General features: G+C 47.8%; 10 protein-coding genes across 10 annotated transcripts; 5 read left to right on the top strand and 5 right to left on the bottom strand.

Annotated features, from left to right (window-relative positions):
- Nucleotides 1-780: 780 nt before the first annotated feature.
- FOMMEDRAFT_23277 (uncharacterized protein) lies at nt 781-2905 on the bottom strand. The gene is made up of 10 exons (XM_007270594.1): nt 2769-2905; nt 2521-2707; nt 2374-2460; nt 2203-2311; nt 2094-2147; nt 1962-2032; nt 1845-1903; nt 1575-1701; nt 1444-1505; nt 781-1361 (listed from the first exon to the last, which is right to left on the bottom strand). Exons 1-10 carry the CDS (start codon nt 2791-2793, stop codon nt 1003-1005), a joined length of 1140 nt encoding a protein of 379 aa, XP_007270656.1. The 5' UTR covers nt 2794-2905; the 3' UTR covers nt 781-1002.
- A 30-nt stretch (nt 2906-2935) lies between these two features.
- On the bottom strand, nt 2936-5779 carry FOMMEDRAFT_128553 (uncharacterized protein). Its single transcript, XM_007270710.1, has 6 exons — nt 5700-5779; nt 5496-5648; nt 5077-5439; nt 4971-5025; nt 4568-4904; nt 2936-4510 (listed from the first exon to the last, which is right to left on the bottom strand). Exons 2-6 carry the CDS (start codon nt 5515-5517, stop codon nt 3917-3919), a joined length of 1371 nt encoding a protein of 456 aa, XP_007270772.1. The 5' UTR covers nt 5518-5648; nt 5700-5779; the 3' UTR covers nt 2936-3916.
- Nucleotides 5780-5937: 158 nt separating this feature from the next.
- FOMMEDRAFT_148885 (NADH dehydrogenase) lies at nt 5938-7594 on the top strand. Its single transcript, XM_007270709.1, has 9 exons — nt 5938-6034; nt 6097-6241; nt 6314-6408; nt 6461-6552; nt 6603-6847; nt 6900-6955; nt 7024-7367; nt 7420-7468; nt 7522-7594. The coding sequence occupies exons 1-9, from the start codon at nt 5975-5977 to the stop codon at nt 7531-7533; spliced, it is 1098 nt and encodes a 365-aa protein (XP_007270771.1). The 5' UTR covers nt 5938-5974; the 3' UTR covers nt 7534-7594.
- Nucleotides 7595-7665: 71 nt separating this feature from the next.
- FOMMEDRAFT_136700 (Fcf2-domain-containing protein) lies at nt 7666-8862 on the top strand (the record flags this gene model as incomplete). Its single annotated transcript, XM_007270708.1, has 5 exons — nt 7666-7699; nt 7751-8027; nt 8089-8293; nt 8362-8544; nt 8644-8862. 5 exons carry the CDS (start codon nt 7666-7668, stop codon nt 8860-8862), a joined length of 918 nt encoding a protein of 305 aa, XP_007270770.1.
- Nucleotides 8863-8943: 81 nt separating this feature from the next.
- On the bottom strand, nt 8944-10111 carry FOMMEDRAFT_136699 (UbiE/COQ5 methyltransferase; the record flags this gene model as incomplete). Its single annotated transcript, XM_007270707.1, has 4 exons — nt 8944-9181; nt 9256-9457; nt 9514-9890; nt 9984-10111. 4 exons carry the CDS (start codon nt 10109-10111, stop codon nt 8944-8946), a joined length of 945 nt encoding a protein of 314 aa, XP_007270769.1.
- Nucleotides 10112-10149: 38 nt separating this feature from the next.
- Nucleotides 10150-12111, bottom strand: FOMMEDRAFT_23275 (N-acetylglucosaminephosphotransferase). Its single transcript, XM_007270593.1, has 7 exons — nt 11804-12111; nt 11596-11740; nt 11321-11534; nt 10927-11260; nt 10675-10863; nt 10370-10610; nt 10150-10284 (listed from the first exon to the last, which is right to left on the bottom strand). The coding sequence occupies exons 1-7, from the start codon at nt 12046-12048 to the stop codon at nt 10210-10212; spliced, it is 1443 nt and encodes a 480-aa protein (XP_007270655.1). The 5' UTR covers nt 12049-12111; the 3' UTR covers nt 10150-10209.
- On the top strand, nt 12095-12552 carry FOMMEDRAFT_161047 (uncharacterized protein; the record flags this gene model as incomplete). The annotated part of the gene is made up of 2 exons (XM_007270706.1): nt 12095-12195; nt 12330-12552. The coding sequence occupies 2 exons, from the start codon at nt 12095-12097 to the stop codon at nt 12550-12552; spliced, it is 324 nt and encodes a 107-aa protein (XP_007270768.1).
- Nucleotides 12553-12644: 92 nt separating this feature from the next.
- FOMMEDRAFT_94830 (glycoside hydrolase family 35 protein) lies at nt 12645-16771 on the top strand (the record flags this gene model as incomplete). Its single annotated transcript, XM_007270644.1, has 19 exons — nt 12645-12805; nt 12853-12959; nt 13012-13122; nt 13177-13357; nt 13454-13639; nt 13733-13818; nt 13874-13908; nt 13960-14108; nt 14162-14202; nt 14251-14491; nt 14550-15434; nt 15491-15576; nt 15637-15691; nt 15747-15849; nt 15906-15933; nt 15983-16088; nt 16154-16459; nt 16512-16565; nt 16621-16771. The coding sequence occupies 19 exons, from the start codon at nt 12645-12647 to the stop codon at nt 16769-16771; spliced, it is 3072 nt and encodes a 1023-aa protein (XP_007270706.1).
- A 1268-nt stretch (nt 16772-18039) lies between these two features.
- FOMMEDRAFT_142936 (uncharacterized protein) lies at nt 18040-20842 on the bottom strand. Its single transcript, XM_007270705.1, has 2 exons — nt 20305-20842; nt 18040-20184 (listed from the first exon to the last, which is right to left on the bottom strand). Exons 1-2 carry the CDS (start codon nt 20731-20733, stop codon nt 18604-18606), a joined length of 2010 nt encoding a protein of 669 aa, XP_007270767.1. The 5' UTR covers nt 20734-20842; the 3' UTR covers nt 18040-18603.
- A 2135-nt stretch (nt 20843-22977) lies between these two features.
- On the top strand, nt 22978-24622 carry FOMMEDRAFT_113416 (uncharacterized protein). The gene is made up of 5 exons (XM_007270704.1): nt 22978-23118; nt 23179-23211; nt 23268-23365; nt 23438-23675; nt 23800-24622. The coding sequence occupies exons 4-5, from the start codon at nt 23538-23540 to the stop codon at nt 24571-24573; spliced, it is 912 nt and encodes a 303-aa protein (XP_007270766.1). The 5' UTR covers nt 22978-23118; nt 23179-23211; nt 23268-23365; nt 23438-23537; the 3' UTR covers nt 24574-24622.
- The last annotated feature ends 168 nt before the right edge of the window (nt 24623-24790 follow it).

Here is a 24790-nt window from a genome sequence, read left to right as displayed (position 1 = left end):
CTCCCGTCGGAAATAAGAATGGGGCTTACAAATTCTGCAATGGAAACATCAAAGACGATTTGTTGCGCTCTACGGAACTTTTGGAAAATCAGGAGCACGTATCTAATCCCACCCGGACAAATTCAAATATTAACACCTATTCGAATGAACTTTGTCAACACAACGAACGCCCCTTCCATTTCGGCCTTTCTTCTTACACCACACTCTACACTTCCAATTCCAATTCATTCCTTTCCTCGGAGCTTTTCCCTCCCAATCTTCTTTAGCACGAGTCCGAGGCTTGGCTGATAATTTTACGCCTATAAATATCCTCGCTACAACAATATAAAACAATACGCTCCAAGTTGAGCAGGCTACATGCCCAAAGGATAACTCGACGCTAAATCTCTGGCTTGTCTGTCTGTGACTTCGCAACGGACCTCGCGCCGTATGGTTATATTAATGCGGGCTTACGCTAATGCACTAGTATCCTCGAGGCTGAAGTTTATCTGTTAATCTGATGGCTGTGCTACTCGTCAGTGTGGGATCTAACAAATATGGTCAACAGGGTCCAGAATGGAATTTAGGACCTAAGCACAGTAAAGAAACATGTCATTGTATTATATTTATAATGTATAAGTGTCAATGCTGCATCAAAATGTAAAGGATACGACCTTATTCTCACATTATGCAAAAAAAAGGATATCCTACACTTGGGGTTTTTTTCTGCACACCAAGCACATTTGTGCTTTGTTTCGAAATGGTTCGTGAATACCGGTATTTGTACTACATACTCGGGAGTTTGGATTATGAAATTACTAATTAGCATCTATACACTGCTAGAATACATCGTGTCCTCTGTTAATGCGTATGTTCCACCAATCCCGGCCAGAGAAGAATGAATAGTAACTGTAATACAGCGAGCAATAAACGAAAGAAAAGACCGCCATCCTCTCCAATCCTAATGCAACCCAGAACAGAAAACAGAAAAAAAGAGGAGTAAAAAATGAGAGTAGCCCGAACCTACTCAATAACGATCACTTCCCCAGGCTCCACTCTCCTTACTTTCCCCTTCTCCAAACTCGAAATATCGACATCGGATTCATTGCTCCCGATTCTCTGCTTCTTCTCTCCTAATCCTAACTTGCTATTAAACTTTTCGGAATCAGCACTGCTCGTCTGCGTCTCAGTATCAAGTGTAACACGTATCGAGAGCGGCTCGACATGCGATGGATATCGACGAGTACGGATGAACGCAGATGAAGATGAGGAAGAGGAGGTTGAACGATGGTGATAGTGAGAAGGTTGGTGTCGTTGCCAGAAACACCACGCTTGCCAGACGTCACGTCGTGTGCCGAACATGAGGAAGACTGCCGTTGGTACTATTTACGTTTTACAATTTGAAAAGACAGAAAGTTACTGTTAGAAGACCTTCTTTTGGAACTTGATGAGAGAGGGACGTACGTGATGCCTGAACGAGGTAAGGCCAGATTGAGAGTGAGCGAGCGAGGAAAGCCGCACATGCACTATTCGGCAACGCCAACGTTTAGAAAGAGAACAGAGTGGAGAAGAGGAGGAGAGAATGGTGGACTTACGCAAGTGTAGCGAATCCATACACGCTAAAAATGGCGATCCGGACGATCATTGAAATAGACGCCGCATTCAGCCGTTGTGATGATCGAACAGCCTTCCAGCGTCGGACGAGCGTAATGCCGATTATAACTAATGAAATTTTTTGTTAGATTTGTTTTTTGTTCGGAAGAGAAGGTAAGACAATAACGGAAGAATTTGGAAAGAGGACTAGCGTAAATCCGTAACGAAGAAAGAAGGGATGGAAGAGTGGTGCAGGATGATTAAGTACTTACTCTCTAAGATGATCATGATTGCGATCACGCCGGCCGCGAAACCAGGGACTGCGTACACTCTACGAACAAGATAAAAATGAGCTATAAAGCAATATATCAGATATTTTTCTGACGTACAGTGGGTTATAATTGATCGTGCAGTAATACGAGCCCGTTCGGTCGATGAGGTCCGGGTACTTAAGACACATCTATCAGAGCAAATTAAGCGTCAGAACAAAGTCAGAAAGATATCAGATTAGTGGAGCATACCACTAGCGCTCCGACGGAAAAGGCTATAAACACAACATAGGGAGCGATGAATAGCTAAATACAGTAAATACTTAGTGTCGTTTCGGTGTGCAGGAAGCATCAGGCTTACTGTTATGAGCACTTTCTTCTTATGTGTTTGCAGCCAACACGACTGGTCAAATGCACATCGGACGCCCATCCAGACTTGGATGTGGAGAGAACAGTATGTTACTACGGCTCTAGAGCGAAGAAAATATGAGGAAAAAAAGAAACATATTAGTTGACAAATTATCGTCCTTACAGTGGGACGACGCCGTGTACTAAGCCTGCTTGAGCTACGCACAGACGCGAAGCAACACCTGTAAATCGATCCACGTCGTGATAAATTCTGTTTGAGCCAAGTTTCAATAAGACATCGAGACGAAAATGAGGAGAGACCATGGCATACGTTAAGCAGTACACAATCGAATATATAATCCACGATACGCAGAAATTCACAAGTGTCAGATGTCGTTTCACGCTCGATGAGAGAAGCATCGTCCCAACGAATAAAGGCATCCCGATCTGCCCTCCGAATACCTGGAGGAAGATGAAGAGTGCCTTGTATTTGTTCACATCAGGCGATGGGATATTCGCTAGAAATAGGGATAAGATTAAGTCGATTCAATGTCTTCGGAGGTATTTCATTAAACATACCAGGATCGACTCCGTGTAAACTCATCTTGTAATGTCCGGTAGGTAGAGACGAATCCTCGCTGCTCAAGTTGTGGCGCCCTTCGCAGGTTGATAAGGGTGTAGAGAGAATGGAATGATCACAAGAATGTACAGAGCCGAAAAGAAGGAGGAATGAGAAGGGAGGGAGGAGGAAAAGCGGAAGAGGGAGAGGAGTGGCCGGGGCGGGAACAAGCGAGATGCGTTCGTCTCCCACAAGCGATACTTAAACGTCCTTGAACGTGGGCGGAATAACGAAACAATCGGAACCAATGATCATCACTGTTCCTACATAAAATTGCCTGCTTCGTACTTTAATTATCGCTCGAAGCCAGACCGAGGGAGGTACCGGTTCAACAAGGCACTGATCCTAGAGTTAGAGAGTTGCCAAGTCGGCTGTGCATTGGCCCGTGCGGAGATGCTTCTTGGTTAGTGCTTGTTGATCATCACCTGAACTTAGAGCTTATCGTTAAAACGAGCTCAGAAGTACTGGAGTCATCCAATGCGGAACTGAGATTAACCAGAGCGTCTGTGTCGACCCCATACCAGACACCTTTGCCTTGCGGACGCGCCACTGGACGATGTGCAATGGCGCAGAAGAGTCACAGGCTCCGTCGCCCATTTAAGGGTGGCGATGATGAACTGCGTCGCCAACTGACATGCTAGACAGCAGTACAAGAACACATTCGTCGTTCAGGCAAGAGTTGCCAGCCAAGCGGGAGAACTCAGAACTCACGGGCGATTCGGCATCAATCGTAGTCACGCATATAGACGCTCAATGCTTCCGTTGCTTACCCGCGAACACGCGAAGGCGACGGTTCAATTGCTGGGCGGTGTTCGGGACCGTCTATGAATATCATTTTCGCACCATCACGTAGACGCCAACCTAGACCTGCCAGTGATCGACGCTCATTCTGGGAAGGCAGTCGGTGAGTGTCCATGCAAGTCGGTGAGTGTCCAGTCATGCGCAGTGTAAGCAGTGTATAGATAGTACTTGTCATGTCTCCCTTGTCAGGTGTGGCATATGTCTGGAGTGTGTGAAATCCTTTGTTCTCAGCTTGGACTGGGATACGGCTTTCATAACGGCACCTAAGATCCCCCGCAGTTAATTCAAGTCAACAAGAGGACAGGGGTTAAGCATCAGTCGCTGCGGGAAGCCGTCGTATAACCGACCAATCAATGTCGCCATCTTCCTCGTCTGCAATCTTCCAACGTAATATGTTATACCGGTGATTCACCCCCTTAAGACGCGGGACGCATGTTCCGCGACCATCAGCTCCACCACAGCCACCAGTCGCATCCATCGCATGCAAGAATACGACCTCACGCACTCGAGAATGTAACAGCGCCATACTGCACATCATGCATGGCTCATGGGTCGTGAACAGCGTGAGACCTGTGAGCAAGTAATTCGAGCCGTTGAGTCGCGGTGTTTCTGCACCCGTATTTTCCGACACGCTGTCGGTCATAGACGTCAGGGAAGAAGTAAGGGAATCGGTTAATTTGCCTGCAATGACTTCCACTGCCGGTGTCGAGGTCCTTGGAGGAGATGGCCAGAACGATGCGCGCCAGTCCGCAACTTTTCGTATGACATTCAGGACAGAATGTCGGAGTGGATTCAAGGTAGATTGGCGGGTGTCACGCGCCAAGAAGAAAGGCATGTTTTCTTTGAATGCACCGTCTGTTTCTTCGGCAAATGGTTGAGGAACATATGAGATAATTGGCAGCTGATCCGCGAAATATCAGCAAGTGAAATCATTTCACGAACTGTCTCAAGGACATACCTCGCCTTCCTTTTCCGCCATTCGAGCCTCGTCTTTCAAGACCTGCATTGCATCCCATGCCCAAGCTGTTTTCGCCTGGCTCCACGGTTCCGGTTCTCCTTTTCGTCGAGGTGCATAAACCGTGGGCCAGATCTCAGCCTTGAGCTTGAGCGACTTCGGTGTCAGAGCGACCAATTCTGGTACATCGACCTGGTACGGTTTGGGTAGATCATAGCTCTCAGGGATAGCGGGAGCTTGTTCGGAAGAGGAGAGGAGCAAGGAAGAGATGGTGCCTGCTCGTCGGATCCGTTTCAAGTGGGCCAAGTCAGGTGTTTCAAGGCCAGCAATCTTTACCCACCTAGGTTAAAAATGTGCAAAGATAAGAAGAGAGTTCTAATTGCGGAAAGGGACCACCATTACTTACTTGAGCAGGAGTGACGTCTGCTTTGGATCTGGAACGTCGACAATCCAGACTTTTACTTCCTCTCCACATGAGTAACGATGTACAAACCGTTCATATGAACACTTACTTGTCCGAATGGATCCTTCTTCGTCTTCGCCTTCATCTTCGGGCATTACTTTCGTTCGCAAGAACGGCAGATCCGTTTCCTGTACAAGTTCGCCAGGAACCCCATCAGAGAATGGATTATTTCTAACTGTAACAAGTCCTCGGAGTGCACTCCAATCATCTAAATAGCTTGTAGCGGAACCATTCGAGATGACGAATTTTTCATTCGATGATCCGACAGGTGTTAACCAAAGATTATGTCCGTAAAATATGCACAGCTCTTCGTCTAGATCAATATCGCGTGCTGTAGTAAAGCGGATTTTCTCGTTCACAGAATCGACAGAGAAAGAAACGTTTGGTTCATCCGAATGATTAAAAAGGGATCCTTTTTTATTCACAAATTAGTAACTAAGTGGCATCAAAGGTGCATTAAACCCTCACCCAACCCAAGAGCTAGGGCCATATGCCCATCTGGCCATTTGAAAGCATAGTGGTCGAGAGTAGTGTGTTTTCCATGAGACTCATACTCTTCTGAAGAGAACAGTAATACAGGACTAGATTCCACTACTGTCCGAGCGGGAATTTGCCTGCAAGCTGACAAGAGTTGGCCTTCAGAAGTACGGGTTTATGAAGCACATCACCAACCAAAGAGACCTCGCCCTTTGCCTTCAGTGGATTTTATTGTGCAAAAGGCGTTTCCTTGGGCCTGTTGTTGGACATGCCCGGACATGGACTGACTGAGAGTGAAGTGATAAAAATCTCGAGTCAAATCTTGAAGTTGATCATTCAATCAATCAAAGACCGTATGACATAATTAAATTAGTCATATTGTCCAAGTATGGCAAGTAGTCAGGTCCACGCTTGCAACCTCCGCAAACGAAACGACAAACTCACATAGAAATCGCTCAACTCTGTTCACCATGCTTGTGGCAGCGTCGAGCCGCTTATGCTCGACCAAGGCTGCCGTAGGAGCTTCCAGGGTAAGTGGCAAGATCCATTGCTGAATCACCTGGTGCTGACCTTTTTATTAATGTCGATACAGCGTGGTCTGCATGACCTTACGACGACCAAGTCGCATAAGCCCATTATATCCTATGGCCCACCAGGTCGGAGTGCGGTAACTGGGCACACTGTCACCGTCTTTGGTTCCACTGGATTCCTTGCGCGGTATCTCATCTCGAAGATAGGTTAGTTCGCCATACACTCGGCTATTTATTCTGGAGATGAATGTGCTGATCGCTTTCGCGAACACTCTGTAGCGAAATCCGGAACTCGCGTTATTGTGCCGTATCGGGAGGAAGATGAGAAACGACACCTGAAGGTTATGGGCGACCTTGGGCAGATTATTCCGCTGGTATGACTGGATATAGTTACGTGATCACCTACTTCAACTGAGGAAATTACAGGAATGGGATATGAGAAATGAACAGCAGATCGCCGAGTGTTTGCGTCACTCTGATACTGTATACAATCTTGTTGGGCGCAACTACGAAACTAAGTTCGTCGCATGAACTTCGTCCGCCATATTATGCTAAAGATAATTAACAGGAACTTCAACTTCCACGACGTTCATGTCAATGGAGCCGCGTCAATTGCGCGTATAGCAGCAGAGAACGGCGTAGATAACTTCATTCACGTGTCGCACTTGAACGCTGCACCAAATTCGCCGTCTAAGTTCTATGCGACGAAGTATGAAGGTGAATTGCGCGTGCAGGAGGCTTTCCCTGGTGCTACTGTTGTTCGGCCTGCCACTATGTTTGGTTATGAAGACAGACTCCTCACGAACATGGCTAGTGAGTGCATAACAGTCTATATTGTGGAGTATAGATTAATATCATAAATCAGGATGGCCTATCTGGTGGGGATTGAACCAGGGAGATACGAAGATTCGTCCGGTCCACGTAAGATCACCATGCACACCACGTTGCACACCACGTTGCACATACTAACGACTCACAACTTTCTCAAGGTTATGGATGTTGCACAAGCATTAACTAACTTGCTCAGCAAACCACCTGTTGGACGCACACTTTCTCTTCCCGGTCCATCCACTCTCACCCACGAATACCTTTTGGAACTGATCGCGTCTGTAACTTATAACCCCGTGAGCAAGGCTCCCTCACTTCCGAAACCCGTCGCTCTTGCTCTCGCGAAAGTCTCCAACTTTGTCTGGTGGCCAACTGTTGTTCCGGATGAGGTCGAGAGACGCTTCATTGACGATGCGGACACTCCTGGAGACTGGGACGTCGTCGGTGTTGTTCCAGACGAAGTTGAGACCTTCGCAATCAAATACCTTAGACGATTCCGCTCTGCGTACGTGACAATATTCGTATTTCCCTCTGACCCAATACTGACTACTGTTCAGTGACAATTACGTGCGCCCTGTCATCTTCCCACGCGAACGTCCTTTCGCAGTCAGTGTGAAATCATTAGTTCCACGCAACGCACAACTGATACTGATATACAGGGAGCACAATAAACGTAATTATTATTGTAGAGGTAGAGATAAATTCTTAACTCGCAATAAAATATATTTTTCTCCCAATTTTTTGGTTCTGCGTGCACGTGACCAGATTTGTTACCAAAGCAGAATATTTTCGATATTGCGACCATGGCTATCACAAAATCTGCCAGTACGAGCAAAAGTAAGTTAAAACCTAGACTATCAGATGCATCAACCCTACCAGGACCTTCAGATGCTGCTTCATCCTCATCCTCATCGAGCTCGGAATCAGATTCAGAAGAGACCAGCTCCGACTCCGGCTCGGATACAACGTCAGCTTCAGATTCAGATTCAGATAGCGAATTCGGAGAAGTGACCAAGGAATATCTTGACTCGCTTCTTGAGAAGGCAGAAGCAAATTTACGAGCGAAGGCACAAGTGAAGGGGAAGGGGAAGCAAAGGGCGTTTGGGGAGGAAGAGGAGGAGATTCGGTTGGATGATGAGCCAGAGGAGGAGGATGTCTCGTTAAAGTGCGTTATTACTCTTCCTTTTCCGTATCAGAGTTTTTGACCTGCGATGCTGGAAATAAAGACGACTTCCCCAGCTTGATCCTGGGATACTTCCACCAGGGTACTTTGACTTCAAAGATGGAAATCCGAAAGAGGTGCCAACGTTACGAGACATTGACGCGGAACTTCTCGCTGCGTCTGCTTCTTCGTCTACACCTGCTGCTCCACCAGAACCCCCTGAAGTCGGGAAAGACGGTCGAAAGCTGACGAAGAAAGAGCTGAAAGCTGTGCGTCCTGCCTTCTTCTTAATCTAGCTCCCTTTTGTCGTCTTGACTGACATACACTGGTAATGCAGCTCAAGAAAAAGAATGCAGCACCAGGATGGTCCGACTTACCTACTCCAGATGCAGCAGACTTACCAAGGCTGTATCGTGAAGTGGAAGCACTCCGATTACGCAACGCTCTCGATCCAAAGAGGTTCTACAGGAAGGAATCTGGTGAAGGGAAGGGAATCAAAGGATTGCCTGAACGTTTCGCTGTGCGTCTTCGTTCATCTATCTCATTCTTATAGACACATAAAAATGTTCCCACTTATTTCTCATCTCCATGCTTACTTTTGTTGCATCTTTTTCGACAGATTGGTACGATCGTAACGACGAAAACGCCATTCGGCACGACGAGTGGGGAGAACCTCGCACGTTCCGAACGGAAGCGCACGCTCGTTGACGAGCTCGTGGCGGATTCAGAGGCGAAACGGTATGCGAAGCGCAAATTTGGCGATTTGCAGACGGTTCGTGCTGCTCGTGGAAGGGGAACTCTTGCGAAACGGGCTGCTGCTAGAAGACCGAAGTGGTAGCCAAAAAAAGTATTATTCTTGTACGTCGATATTTAGATGGATAGCGACATTAAAAGTATGTTATAAGGAAAAGCAAGAAATCTATAACTTGACACCCTTGTGTATACTAGCTATTCCTCCCCAAAGATCTGTCCATGCACCGCCTTTACCTTCAAAGTCATCACCCGTTGCAAATCCTGCATCGCGGATCATCTGTCCGAATTCTTCTTGAGGTGGGAAGCGTCGGATGGATTCTACGAGATATTGGTAGGATGCACGATCTGAGGCGAGGATGGATCCTAAGAGAGGAAGGATGGAGAAGGAGTATTGGTCGTATACCCTGTTTTCATTGGAAGTTAGGCTTGAACGTAGACTGGGAGAAAGGAAGAAACGGGAAGAACAGAGAAGACATACGAGGATAAGAGAGGGTTTGTAACATGACTGAATTCGAGGCAGGCAAAGGTCCCTCCGGGTTTGAGGACTCGGTGCGCCTCCTTCAGGACGTCCGGGATAGATGTGCAGTTACGGATCCCAAAAGCTATTGTGTAGAGGTCATACGTGTTCGAGGGTAAATCGAGTTTTTGTGCATTTCCTTCGCGGAATGAGATTTGCGGTGCTAAGTAAGTAATTATTAGCAATAGACACCGTAAAAAATAATGAAATACCACAAACTGTTATGATACATCGTCAGCTTAAACCTCTTCCTCCCCTCCGCAAGCATATCTGGATTAATATCCAACACCTCCACAGTAGTCTCCCGATCATAATGTTTCTCCCTTGCATGATCCAATATACGAAGAGCAATGTCTCCTGTTCCACCTGCGACGTCGAGACAACGCAAGGGACCTTTCCGACCGGGATTGAGAGTCGAAACGAAAGTATCTTTCCAGAGACGGTGGACGCCGAGAGACATGGCGTCGTTCATGAGGTCGTATTTTCCTGCGACGCTGCTGAAGACACTGCGTACGAGGTCCTCTTTTGTGTCTGTCTCGACTTCTTGGAAGCCGAAGTGGGTGGTGGATTTTGAGCTGCCTGAGCTGGCGCCAGAGCTTGAGTTTAAGCTCGTTGCATTCTGGGCTGATGAAGGCTGTTGCGATAAGTGTCTTGCATAGCTGCTGCAGCGTATATTTGATGTCCTATACCGAGCGTTCAATAATGAACGCTGCGCTAGCGAACGCAGGTGTCGTGCGCCAGTCATGGGAGTCTCGAGAAGGAAGAGTGCGGCAAACATCACGTAAACAACACGCCGCCAAAAGACGCGTCTCGTCATCACTTTTTCTTAATCAAAATTTCTCGACTTCCGCACAAAGTCCATTGTCCAATTAAATGTCCAGATGCGTAAATGCTAACTACTACATTATTCCATTACTACCTCCTATCGCCATCATACACAAGCCATGCCATTCCATACCGCACCACGAACGCGAATACACTGCAGGTCACCTGAACAACGGCAAAAGAGGGGCCGGTTAGTACGTGGGATCACGAATGGGAAAATTAGAAAAAGATGTGTCTAGCCATCACTCACCTGAGTAGCAATTAAAGTCTTGACGAGCCGCTTCTCGGTCATGGGCCCAAGTCGCACCAAAAACACATTCAGGATGGTGAGGTTCGTAGCCTCGGTTATCATTCCATCCTGCGGGCGAGTCGTAAGTTCCGTCAGACCCACCGCGGAGAGAAGACGCAAAGTAAGAGTTGTTAAGCGAGAGGGTGGTTTTTCTTTGAACGTCACGGTTGATGGGTGAAGTAGATTTGTCTGACCGTCGAATCTATTGGGAGATTAAATGGACCAGGTAAGTGTTTCAGTAAAAGGCAACGTTAAGGATGTATTACCTCGGCAGCCGATGTCTAGGGCAAGGGACTATTCCAAACAACTGCGGACATGACAGGATGAAGTTGAATATTTGCGGCATGAAGAAGAGTAGGAGCGTCTTCGAGAAGTGCGCTTGAATGCCCACGACCGCGAACGCCATTCCCGTGAGGTAGCAGAGCGTGTCCCCCGGGAATACTCTCGCTGGATACCTAACGTTTAAGGACAAATAAGTGTAAGAAAAGGTAAGGAAGATCAGAGAATATTGATCCTACCAGTTGTGATACAAGAATGCGGAGCATACACTCACGAGTGGTAGCATGAAGTACATGCTGAAAAGGTGCCTTTCGACGAGTTCCTTGCTACCATGAGCCATTCCAGCGCTCCAGATTCCGCCGAAATCAATGTCTGTCTTTCCGCCGAGGAGGTACATGGGCAGACGGAAGCGGAAAGTGGTCGTCCACGGCAGGTAGAGGCAGTCGTTTACAATTACGGATAGCGCAATGATTAGCGCCTGGCTGACCTCTGCCCCATTAATTCCTGCGAGGATGTTGATACTGTTCGTGGCAAATGTCGAAAGCATGGCCATGTAGAGGTAATATAATGGTCCTGTTGAATCATGTTCTTCAGATGAAACAGGTACACTTGTTCTTGCAGACTCTGACCCACCCAGATTGATTACTCTTCCAAGGAGCCAACGCATTGGTATTGGTACCACTACGTTCGTATTACCCTGCTCTGCGTAATAAACCAGCAGGAGGGGAATAGAAGCAATGATCGGTATTGGTAACTTGTACCTCCATCGAATGTCAAAGACGTCATCGAGAAATCCAAGCATCGTCGCCATCAGAAGCGAGAGCACCGAAGAAAGGTAAACAGATAACTATCAAGTAGTACGTCAGTGCCAGTACCGAAATGGACTGCGGATGGAATGACGAACTGACTTGAAAGTGCGGGAAGTCTGTCGCAACGAGGCCTTCGGGTCTCGTCTTAACCGAGTTGACAAGGAAGTCGGAGAATGGGAATGGAATGAAAGTAATTAGTAAAAGAACGTATACTGCTGCACAGACAAGCCCTTGACTCTCTGGTCTAGACAAATTGACACGTTGATAAGATCCGCAGAGCAATTGCCAAAGAATAGAAGGAACTGACATGTCATCATCATACACCTTAGCACGATCTTTCCCTTTTAGCCCAGCTTTCAAGAATGAAGGTCCGAGAGCCGGGATTAGATAGAGTGTGGCGAGAAAGGCTATCAAGGAGAAGCCAACAGAAGTAAACAAAGAGGGAAGTGCGGGCGCAGGATCCAGCAGAGGTCTAATTATGAACCAAGCAGCGCATGGCAGGAGCAACGCAAGCACAAACCCAGACGGTAGCGTTCGAGGCCTGAGGGGCATTGAGTCCGGCTGCAGGACCACTCAGGTGTTTGCTGTCTTTGTACAAATGTTATTTTGCGGCGATAGCTCAAGCCAAGTGCAAACTGCTGGATTTGGTCTGACGGTACGCGACGTGTCAAGTGCGCGTGACACCGCGTCGTACTCACGGTCACGCGCCTTAAGTAAACCTTAAATAATAAATTTCGTGTTGCTTCAGAAGTTCAGATGTCTTTCTCTAGTTGTTGGTCAACAACAAAATGATGCTCAACTACTTGTATGTATGGGCCCGATAATTCTGACAGGTCTTCAACAAATGAAGCCATGCTTTGCGACGTCGCACTCAAGACACCTGTTGGTATTAGTTTTCCTCCAGACCGAACGGGCCGCCGCAACCTCGCCATTCGACTCCCGTCATCCTGGCCCGGTGTTTCTCCACTCCAGCTTCGGTCCCGTGAAGAAGTCACAAGACCTACAACTGCATCCTTTTCACCTTCGGAAGAATACTTTACTACTGATGCCGTATGATATTAATTATGCCTAAGCGCCGCGCACTACTTTGTTCTGTGGTCTTGGTCTCCAACATCTAGTCGCTTTGAGCTGAGATACACAATTCATCAATGTATCGGACTTGGGGCTTTGGATACTCCTGGTCGTGGCTCATCTTGGTCTTACTGACTTTCGCTACTCTTGGGACTGCGTTTCTGTCTACTAATTTGACTGATGACGTACAATGGGACAACTACAGCTTGCTCGTTAAAGGCCAGCGTATATTCCTTCAGTGAGTACCACTATGATCTATATTAATAGCAAACTAAAACACGACAGCTCTGGCGAATTTCATACGTATCGACTCCCCGTGCCTTCCCTGTGGCTCGATATCTTGCAAAAAATGAAAGCCATGGGACTGAACGGTGTTAGCGTATATCTACACTGTAAGTTTATAACATTCTATACTGACATATGCTAATAATTTTTGACATCCAGGGGGTGAGATCAATCCGGCTCCAGGCGTTATTGACTTGGACGGCATTCGATCGTTGCAAACTTTATTTGATGCGGCGAAAGTGGCCGGTATCTGGATTGTCCTTAGGCCTGGTAAGCCAATTTTAACTAGCGTATGAAGATCATTTGGACGATTCTCTGTTTTAGGACCGTATATAAATGCTGAGACCACAGCTGGAGGTCTTCCTCACTGGGTAACTTCGCAAGTAGCTGGTATTGTGCGAACAAATGACACGGACTACACTGCGTCATGGCAAGAATACATATCAGCTATTGTCAATGCCACCGTGCCGAATCAAATCACGCACGGTGGACCCGTGATAGGTACGTGCTAGAGCGCGGCTGTGACCGCTTACTGATAACGAACGTTGCTTATAGCTGTGCAAGTCGGTACGTTGGTTGACGTTCTCATAGTACGGTGCAGTGTTGACGATTATGGCAATGTAGATAACGAATATTCGCAGACTGGTTATGGACATGCTGAATACTTTCAAGAGCTAGAGCAAGCTCTTCGAGCAGGAGGGATTGTTGTGCCGTTTACGTATAATGATCCTGGAGAACTCCGGAGCTTTATCAATGGAACTGTTTGTGATGTATCCATTTATGAGCAGTGGCTGACAGAAAATTAAGGGCGCAGTCAACCTCTATGGGCAAGTTAGAGACTGTCTGAAACGGAAGCCAGGTTAACAGATGTAATATCTAGAGTGGATGCCTATCCACAACGATACAATTGCTCGTTCCCTGATGTATGGCCACAGATAGCTGACAATTGGCACGATTACCACGAAGGTATGTCTATGTTCTACCCTCGACAACAAATTACAGAGGGACTAATTTCGTCTAGACGTGAACCCAAGCGAGCCATTCTATTTCCCAGAGGTGAGCAATTACAGTGTCACGGGAGCTGTACGAAAGCCATAATATTTGTAGTTCCAAGGCGGTTCTTTTGATGCCTACGGACCAACTTCTCCAGGGTATCTCGGTTGCCAGAGATTAACTGGACCCGAGTATGAGGATGTCGTTTACAAGATGTTATGGGCTGCGAATGTGAAGATGCTCAACTTCTATATGCTTTATGGGTGAGCTAGTAGATATTACTCTGAGATTGCTCTATCGCTAACAGTGTCTCAAGAGGGACATCTTGGGGAGGTATTCCATACCCTGGCGTATATAGTGAGAGCTTCGTTCTGTATCAGTGAAATTAAATTAACCTTTCAACAGCTTCATATGACTATGGTGCTGCTATTGCCGAAAATCGACTTCTGACGCCTAAGGCTATAGAGCTGAAACGCCAAGGCCTCTTCCTTCGTTCTTCTCCAGACTTCTACAAAACGAACTGGGTCGGAAATAGTTCATCCTCAGCAGTCAATATCTCCAATCCGAATGCCTTCGCCGTCTTCCTTAGGAATCCTGATACCGGCACTGGTTTCTACATCGCTCGTCAGAATGATACAACATCGACGTAAGTTTAATAAATGCCCCTAGCCAGAATTAAAATTTATCACATGCTTGCTCGTTAGCGCCACGACGGACTTTGGATTGCAAGTCTCAACCACGAACGGCACGCTCGAGATTCCGCAGACGATTCCGTCAATCACACTTACAGGTCGGCAGTCCAAGGTTATTGTCACTGACTACCGCTTTGGCGGCTCCCACGTTCTGTACTCCACTGCCTCCATCCTCTTCGCTGGCCAGATTGGCAACCGTGATGTTTTATTCCTTTATGGCGACTCAGATCAGCAGCACGAGTTCGCAATTGATCTGAAGGGATCTGGAAGCGTTGCAAGGGATCCGGCTGTAAAGACGACAAAACGTTCGGAGACGACCATCTTCAGCATCACGGGGAACGTAACTCGGCTCATCACCCTTTTCGACTCTGGTAAACAACTAATCCTGTTCAGCGACACAAATACCGCAGGGACATTCTCAGCACCTGTCATTCCAAACGAACACGCCTCAGGAGATGCTCGAACATTCGCCAACTACTGGCAACTTGGCTCAAACTCAACTATCCTTGTCGGCGGGCCGTATCTCGTAAGGAATGCAAGCATTTCAGGATCAGAGCTTCGCCTCCAGGGCGACCTAAATGCAACCGACAGCACTACTCTAACGGTGATTGCGCCACCTGAAGTTTCTTCGGTGTTCTGGAATGGCAGAAATGTTCACACGACCAAGGACTCTGCATCTTCAGCTACCTCTCGTGGAGGCTTCATCGCACAACTGCAACCGTACGTATCGATTTCGGTTCCGGAGTTATCGGGCTGGAGATTTGCGGATAGCCTTCCCGAAGTCCAGAGTAACTTCTCCGATGCGGATTGGACGATTGCGAACCATACGTCCACAAACATACCATTCAAGCCGTATTACGGGGATGGAAGAGTGTTGTATGGATGTGACTATGGCTTGTAGGTCTGGGCTCGATTTTATTCCCGTGAGCACATGTTTGAATGACACTGCGTAGCTGCGAAGGTGCTGTCCTCTGGAGAGGGCACTTCAACGCGTCAGGCGACGAGAAGTCGGTGAATCTCTCAGTCAACGGTGGTCAAGGTAATCTTACCATTTCGAGTTGCACACCGCGTTCCCAGTGCTAAATTCATTATTATGTAGCGTTCGCTGCAAGCGTGTGGCTCAATGACATCTACCTCGATACTGCATTCGGAAAGTCGGTGGTTTCACCTTCCTAAAGTTTCCTTTTTCTCAAAGCTTGCTCTTGGTAGCTCGACGAACGACAGAAATATTCTGGAAGAGACAGATCAAGTATTTACCTTCCCAGAAAGTGCCGTTCTCGCCGGGCGAGATAATGTCATCACAATCGTCCAGGTCAGAATACAAGCACTCATGTAATCTTGACTCATGCTGATTCCCCGAATGTTAAGGATAATATGGGAAACAACGAGACTGGCTGTTCGTACAAAGCAAATTTAAATTATCATATATTGACTTGACCTCACAGACGGAACGGACGGTCCTAAGTCTCCGAGAGGCGTGAGGGGCTTCCAGCTTGATACAGGCACGTTTGGAGAATGGCGTGTACAAGGAAAAATCGGCGGATACACCAGGTATGCTTGAATTTACATATTCGCGTTCTCCAAGTGCCTACTTCGACCTTCGTAAACTCTGTCAGTTTTCTTGACAGGACTCGCGGTGTGATGAACGATGGTGGTCTTTTCGGGGAGCGGCAAGGATGGCATCTACCCGGATTCAATACGACGGGCTCAGAGTGGGTGGACCGTGACCTATCTGAAGGGCTACCCAGCGACGCAGCGGGAATTGGCTTCTTTGTGACGACGTTTGATCTGCATATTCCCTCAGGCACAGATGTCCCGATGAGCTTTGTCTTTGACGATGGTGCGGGTTACACGGGTGCACCGTATCGAGCATTATTATTTGTGAATGGCTGGATGATGGGCAAGCGCATCGCGAACCTCGGGTATGATTTCCGTTGAACAAGTCCACGCCACTATATTTTGACCACTCCGTAGTCCTCAAGCAGCATTTCCAGTGCACGAAGGTATCTTGAATTACTCCGGAATGAAGTATGCTGAGCATTATCTCAAATACAAGAGTTATACTCATGCATATTTTTCCTAGTACTGTGGCTATTGCCCTATGGTCAATGCTGCCCCAAAAAGGTGTCTCGCCGACTCTCTGCTTGTCTGTTGATGCAATCTTGGAGGGAGGCGTTGGTGGGATCGTTGTCAACAATCCAAGCTACGAGAGTGTGCGTGGGAACTGGCTGTAAAATATGTCAGTATTCGTATTCTAAAGTAGTTCGGTCGAAAGTGCATATATAAAATGACGAATATGAAAGGTAGTAATGTGAAAACCCCTTAAAGCTGTATTTTATAAGTAGTTTGTAGTTAAGTTTGGCTACTGATGAAGTTGTGACAGTACTGTGACAGAACGCGAAGCTCACGTGGTAGATAATAATCCCTGAGCGATTACGTAATGGAACAACTTTTAACGAACTCAAATCTCAATCGTCAATCTTCCGTCTCTCATTCGACGACGAATCACAGCAAATCATGGCACAGGGCAAATCAAAAGGTCTTCAAAAGAAATCAGAATCCTCTCGACACGCAGCAAGGGCGGCTGCAAATCCAAAGAAAGGAAGGCGCGCCATCGCACCAAAGAAAGCTGCAGCTGTTAAGACAGCTACTTTGCACAAGGTCTGCTCTTTTCTCGGTTTTGATGTTTCTGAGATCACAATCCGACCTTGTTGCGTTCTCGGAACTAAATCATACGTTGTTGTCTTGGATTGTACTGAAATGTTTGTTTTGTTGTTTTTTGCAGTCACTTTCAGCCAAAATAAATCGATCGATTGAACAGCAGGCTGCGAATGCAGCGTCGCCTGGAACGCTTACCATCCTTCGTGGTGAATCTTCTACAGAGTACGCATCTGTTTCTTCGCTCCGAAACTAATTTTATGACATATATTAACTGTCGTTTTGTTTTCCGCTTACTTTTTTGTTTTTTCTCAGAAGTTCGAAAGCAGGGTCTTCGAAAAAGACAAAGAGCTAGACTTCGTGTAACAGCTGACTAGAGACCTCGGAGCTGCCTACGATGTACGCTGTTTATTTAATTTGAACTCCTGCGAAGAATATCACTGACATTCGACTATTCTATGCTTAGTTCATTTGCATACACATCCTGCAATTCGGACCTGACCATCTCAAATACGGATTGGCACACGACTGCAATTCACGTTGTCTTAGTCCTACATAACTTATACAGCAGGTTGCCCAAAGCATCACTTTCAACACAACCAGCAGTTTTGCACAGGCAATCAACTCGTGTACGGAATTGGTCACAATGGACAGGGGGAAAGCTTTTTCTAAAGCAGACAAAGGTTTGATGTGTCGTATAGACCGCAAAGTTTATTCGAGAGCTAAAAAGTACAAAGTCACGTATGCATGATGATGGTGATACCAAATCACAAGAAAATAAACCGCACATTATTGTCAGAATTGAGTGAAAAAAATCGTAAAGGAAAGAAATATTGCAGCAGTGGGGATATGAGGATATGGGTTATGAGGATATGGGATTGATAAAAGCCTGTATATTGTACAAGACGCTTGAGTATGAACAAAGCATATGATTGAAGAGAGAAAGGGAAAAAAAGATGATTGTAAGCATAAATGCAACAAAGAATGCACAGCAGAACACAGTGAAGCGGTGTGAGAAAGAAAGAACAAGACGATTGGAAGAGAAGCAAAAATGAGACGTAAGCAGTAAATAGACAGCGTAGCGTAACTTGCTATATGACAATAGAATTGCAATCGAGAGGAAAGAGAAGATGTATGCATGATGATAATGGAAAGACATAGATGGCGAAGGAACTCGCAGAAAAGAGATGATTGATTGAGAGAACAGAAACAGCGATGAAAATGATGAGACGCATTGTGGTAACAAACCTGAAATGAAATAAGAAACATGCAGGAGACATGAGTGTAAGGGTCCAAGAAGCGTAACCATCAGCCCTTGCGATCAGAAGAAAGGAGAAAGAGATGCAGCGACGCTCGAGTGCTCGTCCTTGCATAAGAGAGCACCGTTTAACTCGTTTTACGCCAACCGTCATGATGCAGCTGATGGGACTGGTTCACCAGCACCAGGGACGAGCCCTGAAACTGCAGTGCCCGTGCCAGGGTTGGTGGTTCCATCACCTCCAGCAACGACTGGAGAACCGTTGGGAGGTGTAGAACTTACTGCGGTAGTCGCCGTCGTCGCTGTGCGACCGCTTGCCCAGATAATGTGCTTGATGTCCATGACGGTATTCTTTATCTGCTCGCTCAGTAACTCGGGAGGCTGCATCTGGAGGAAGCGCAACAAAGTCTCCATCGCGGAATTCGCTTCCTGCGTACTAACATTCGGTGTGCCACTCATGAAGCTTGTGACAGACGATCCACTGTTTGAGAGCCACGGTGACTGGGTAGCAGCGACATGGTGCTGGAGAAGGTTGCCCCCGGGCGTGAAGGGTGTAGATGTCTGGCAACTGAGCGGCGTACGCGGGTCCTGAGCATTGCGGTTAGCATTGTTGGCCATTCCGTTGATATGACCGTCGATGTTCGATGCGTTCGGGGTTGCATCGTTGCCGAAGGAAAATCCTAGAGTTGGGCCCCACACTCTAGCACCGTCAAGCGTTGTGGACTGGTTACCTAGATCCATGCCCGGACCTGCGATATCGGCCCCAAGAGCTCCAGAGAGACGCAGCTGCTCATCGACATTCTGGAGCATCATTTTCCGTCTGAATTCTTCAAACTTATCCGCTAGAAGTGGACGCTCGTCGTCCGTGTCGTCAGGAGTATAAGAACCGGGATCAGGAAGACCGAGCCACTGGCCCTTCTTGATGTTCAGCCTGTGCTTGAAGTTTTCGATCCACCCAGCGGACGCCTTGAACTTGTCCTCGGAGATATGGACGCTACGAGCAATTTCACGAGCTTTGACGCGTATCATTGCATCGGATATAGGTGTGCCAGAATCGCGGCATTCGGCCAGCCATGACTCCATCTTTGCCTCGATGGCTCCGAACTTTGGAGGCCGGTGTTTTGCTAGGTTATTCTCATCACCGTCCTTGCAAGCCATCCAGTAGTTCTTGCGCTTCAGAATTTTGCTGACGGTGGACCGCTCAACGCCCCAACGTGCAGCGATGTCTTCCTGACGCGAATTCGGGTGCTCGAGATAATACTGGCAGATCTCCTTACGTTGTCGGTTCTGCAAGCGCCGCTTCGGCTTTGACGTGACAGTATCGGTAATACCACTATACGAAGAGACGGACACGCGACGTGTGGAGCTCGATGACACGGGAGGGCGGGAACAACCCGACGCTGGGTTTGATCCCGACGAAAGCGATGTCGCCGCGGACACGACGCTCGCAGCTGGCGACGTGGATCGCTGGTTTGTTGAGCTACTCGCCGAGCGTGAGTGCCCATTAGCTGCGTGTTGAGGAAAGCCGTAATGGGAAAAGTTGGACGAGGTGACGGATGTAGGTGTACTCGGATGCTGAGGGGACAAAGCAGAAGCATTCGGTATCGTGATTTGACTGATCTGGAGATCGGGTAGACCAATGCTAGGCTCTGTGAGCTGCGGGGTTACTTGAAAAGCGCTCGGCGTCTGCGCGCCCGCAGAATTGGCGCTGCTGCTAAATAATGCGAAATTCTATATAATGAAATGTATTAAAAACAAATATTAAATTTAAAAGAATAATTTTTTTAAAAAACAAAGGAATAAGGTTAGCAATTTTTACATTCTAGGGGCTAGTGGCACGATGAAACACACCTCGTCGAATCGCTGCTGAGCATGAACATCCTGAGACGTGTTTGAATGCGCTGCAGCCATACGAGCTTGACGACGCGTTATAACGCGACTAGGCCCGACGGATGACGTGCGAAGATGTGCGGGATCGAGCGTGAGCTGGCGAGGCTCGCCCATATGCGCGTTTGGTGAGCCCTGGTGCATCGTAGACGCGAAGGACGGATGGTGCGGATGAGCATAGGGATGGTACATGAGATTAGGATGGGTCGCGCTGGCGTTGGCGCTGTTCAGCGGCGACATCTGCGCTTGATTTTGATCGTGTCCTTGGCCGTTGCTCTGGATCTGGTCTGGATGACCGTGTGGGCTGTTGTCGATGCTGTCCACAGGGATACCGGTGCCGTCGAGGACGAAGTGATAGGGCGTGTGTTGCATCTGGTCCTGGTTGTCTGCCATGGGCGAACTGCTGGCGAAGGAGAATGGAGAGCGTAAGATATGAGCAGCGAGTTCACGCTGTGAGCATGCCCTCGGGATATGAATGCGATGGAATGGATGAGCGGTGGATGTCGCGCGCTGGGGGCCGTTGGAGGGGTAAGGCGAGGAGGGGGAGGACGTGAGGGAAGGAGGCAAGGTGCAAGCGACCATTTCTGTCGAATAAGTACTAGCACCAATGCAATCAGCAAGGGTCCAGTACAAAGCAGACTATGTACTCTCACTCACTCCTCTTATTCTTTTCTCGTCTACACCCAAGTAGTCGCTTTTTTGTTTTTGCAAGTCTATTGCTACCCTACTGGCCCCACTTTTATCCAAACTGTGGGTGGCGGTGGATGTCCATCGAAAATGAATTCATCCAGGCTGTCCTCCAGTCTCGGAGCCTGTACATGGGTCTACCGTACTGGGATTACATAGTCCTCTCTGGTCCACGGAAATACATCTGTAGCCTACGCTCAAAGTTCTCACTCGTATCGCCCGTATCTCGACATATTTCAATTCTCCACCTATCGCGCTCTGTCTTCTGACATTCCGCACTTGTACTCTAGGGTCACGTTCGTCTACCTGAGAGGACCCCTGACTGGTCTTGTTACTCAGTCCACGATGCATCGCACTGGATATAACACGATATACCAGTATTCTTAGCCTTCTAAGCGCTACCAGGCCAATAGTAACCCGCGTCTGCTCCATCATGAGTCTTCCGACGGCTGTTAAGCCGGCCGATCGTAGCAAAGGCAGAAGCCCGTGTAGCACTAATGCGTACGTACTCACCCGCTCCCGATTCCCAGCTCCAAGGCCCTTGCCATCCAGGCCTTCTTCAGATCTTCCGAGAGGCGAGATGAGGTGAGTGCTGACATACAGAATTTTGATCCATGCCTGCGAATGACCCCCGAGCGGCCATGGCACACATTCCAGAGTCTCAAATATTAAACCTTATTCTAATGCATCTTCATATTATTTACTCTTGCCCTATTACTCCTCTTCTCCTCAAGAACTCGTATGATACCGATGGCGATCTCGCCACTCAGAGTTCTTTGAAATCCAAGAGACTGGTGCTTGGCTCCCTGTATAAATGTCCGAAAACAGCGACGCCGAAGTCTATAGGCCCGCGTACGCACTTTGGGCCCATAACACCCATCAACATCAATTTTCTCTATTCCCTAATCCCGAACACATTCTTAATGTATATCCGGCGGCGCAAATACGTTGCCACGTACATAAAGGCCCACATCTAGCATCGCATTTTGCCGCACTATTCTCCAGTACGTATAATTATATGCGAAAATGCGCATGTTTCTTCATAATACCCGCAGTCTAGGATCCTAATCGTATCCATCGAGACACTGATATCCCAGATCAGAGCAGTTTTATAACTGCGCTCGCAGTGCTCTTAAGCGCTGCATGTATGGACTGAGCGCTAGATACTTTGGAGAGTAACTGCGGCTCTAAATCCGTAGAGAGGGCACTTCTTGGATTCGTCTTCGGACCCCTATACCTTTGAACTTCCCTTCCCTGCCATTTAGCCTTTCCATTAATATCCGATACAGACAATTCTTCAATTCATTGAACTCTGGTGTCTTGGGGAGACCCGAAGTTACTTGTGGTGCAGATGATGATCTCAAGCATACAAGTTGAAACCCAATCCTTTCGTTCCCGGAATCCTATTGGTCGACCATCCGCTGACTGGTCTCATTCGATAACCTCTGCCTTCTGTGTCCAAAGGACCCCAACATTCAGGGTTCTTCCGCTTTGTCCCTGTTTCCCAGTGTAGCTTCCTTCCGCCTTGCGCCGCTCCGAGCATCAAGCCAAGCAATCAAAACAACGTATATTCCGGAGTCCGCGCTATGCAGTGTCTCCAGTTTCGGTGGGCCGCGAGTCTAGGAAAGTAATAACCCATGCGTTTCTCTGGTGTTTTTGGCCTAAAAGCTAACTACGGCAATGAGAAAATGGAAGCACAAGGGGATCAGCGAGCTTGCCGTATCAGCGTATCAATGCACAACCTCGGAGTAGTCGATTTTCCTGTGTATGTTCATTGCGGCATTGCTGCTAGTGGCGGTGGAAGACCGCGCGGGATGTGTACGCACTCCGCGTGTTTTCTCTGTCCCTCCTGTCCCTACTGCTTCGCGCGTTGGAAATCGACAGTGTAATCGATCGATGAGGTCCCATCAGTGTCCTTAACTATTCTCATGCCAGGGAGGAAATGGAACTGAGTGGACCCACAATGGAGCATTCTGAGGCTATTGACTTATTCTTTTTGGTCTAGACGTAACTCCAGCCCGATTAACACCAGCGTTGGAATTATTTATGAGGGCTGGAAAGTGGGTAATGAAGTACCTCGGCGGAACTAAGGTAAGCCTTCATCTCGCTCATTCATTACCCGTGCCTATAATAACCAAGGCCGAGAAGCAGCTGGATCCCGATAAAAGCGAGGGGGCTCGAACTGTGTGTACTCCAAACAAGTCCGTAACTGTCGAAGCACTTACCGTTGGTCCGTGCAGTGCACACTGCCAAGTCAGTAAGCAAAGGAAACTCAAAATCCAAATTCGATACTTTTGAGCGGTGACTATTTGTTCAAACGAAGAGGTTTTGGATAACCGTGAGTGTCTTGACCTGATTCAGGAATAGTCGAATGTGCCTTGTGACCTACAAAAATTCCGGACCTCAAAAGCAAAGATACGCGTCGCATGGAGAATGCGTGTCGACGCGTGAATTACTTCTCACGTGATCGTTCCCTTTCATTTCGGAGCTTGAATCTTCTTTGATATCTGATGGCGATCAGCGGTGCTACTTACTCAAGTCAACACTACAAATATTTGGACGCTGTTCCTGCTTTACCTGGTTCAGCAATGGAAATGTCAAACAGAACTCTGAATCCGACTGCAACAACGCGTGTTTCGATTCAGTGGGTACGCGTTGTATTCGCTCTTTATTAATTTTATGATGTCAATCTTACTGGATACACACATTTCTCCGAATCCGATCACTGAAATTCGTTCCTCAAAATGCATGGGCTTACGTTAACTATCACAGGACAATGAACCTCCGGAGGAGCGGACATCCACGCTGGTTCTCACCGCACCTTCCGGAATATTCGTCGATCTCCGGATCTTCGCAGATGATATTCCCTCCGTCTCTAATGCGCACGAATTACAGTCGTCTAGCGCAATTGACTGGGCTTTCGCTGGTTTGGCTTTTGCAAAATCCAATCCCTACGATGCGCCCCTGACGGATAATTCATGGATACACTGGCTCGACTCGCGCGAGGTCGACGCATTGAGTGTGCGCGACACAGGCGTGAGCTCAACTCTACCAAACGGGGATACACGCGAACGCGGCGAAATGAAAGACGCGTCCGGCGCTCTGAGGGTCTACGAAGAGGTATGGCGCGACGTACGCGTTGAACCAACATGTGTTACTACACCTACTACTACTGCTGTCTTTATCCGCTTTCGCGATGGTTCCGAAGCTGCGACACGAGGTGTCTGCGTGCGGGTGGAAGACATCAACCCAGTGGACGTGTGCGGCGTGCTTGTTCGCATGGGACGTTGGTGCCAGGGTGTCCTAAGGGACGTGCATGGGTTTACCGCCGAGCGCTGGGAGCTTCAGCTTACGGAGGGGACCTCTGAGACTGAATGCTGGAGACCTATCTTTCGATCTGGTCTAGGCTATATCCCGTGCATACAAGCTTGTACTTCTCCGCTTTCTTCCGGTCAGGAAGAAGCTTTGGACTTCTCCGCACCCGATGGGATATGGAAGCGTGTTGAACTCTATGAAACAGCTTCGAATTCGAACTCCAGGGACTAACGTAGAAGCCATTAATGTTTTGGAGAAGGTAAGGGGGGAGGGAGATGAGTCAGTGGTTAATTTTATTATGCTCCCTGACATGAACGCGGCTCTTCTTCTACATGCTCCGTCTTCTCGTGTTGAAGGAGTATTAAGGGGACTAGATGGAGCATGATCGTGGCATTGACTTCGTCAACACGCACTGTAGTTTATGCGCTATGATGATTTTCGCTTTGTT

The sequence above is a fragment of the Fomitiporia mediterranea genome, assembly GCF_000271605.1.
Source record: "Fomitiporia mediterranea MF3/22 unplaced genomic scaffold FOMMEscaffold_14, whole genome shotgun sequence".
In the NCBI taxonomy this organism is placed as follows: Eukaryota; Fungi; Basidiomycota; class Agaricomycetes; order Hymenochaetales; family Hymenochaetaceae; genus Fomitiporia; species Fomitiporia mediterranea.
Note: the sequence above shows the minus strand (reverse complement) of the source record. Positions and strands in the feature narration are given on the sequence as shown.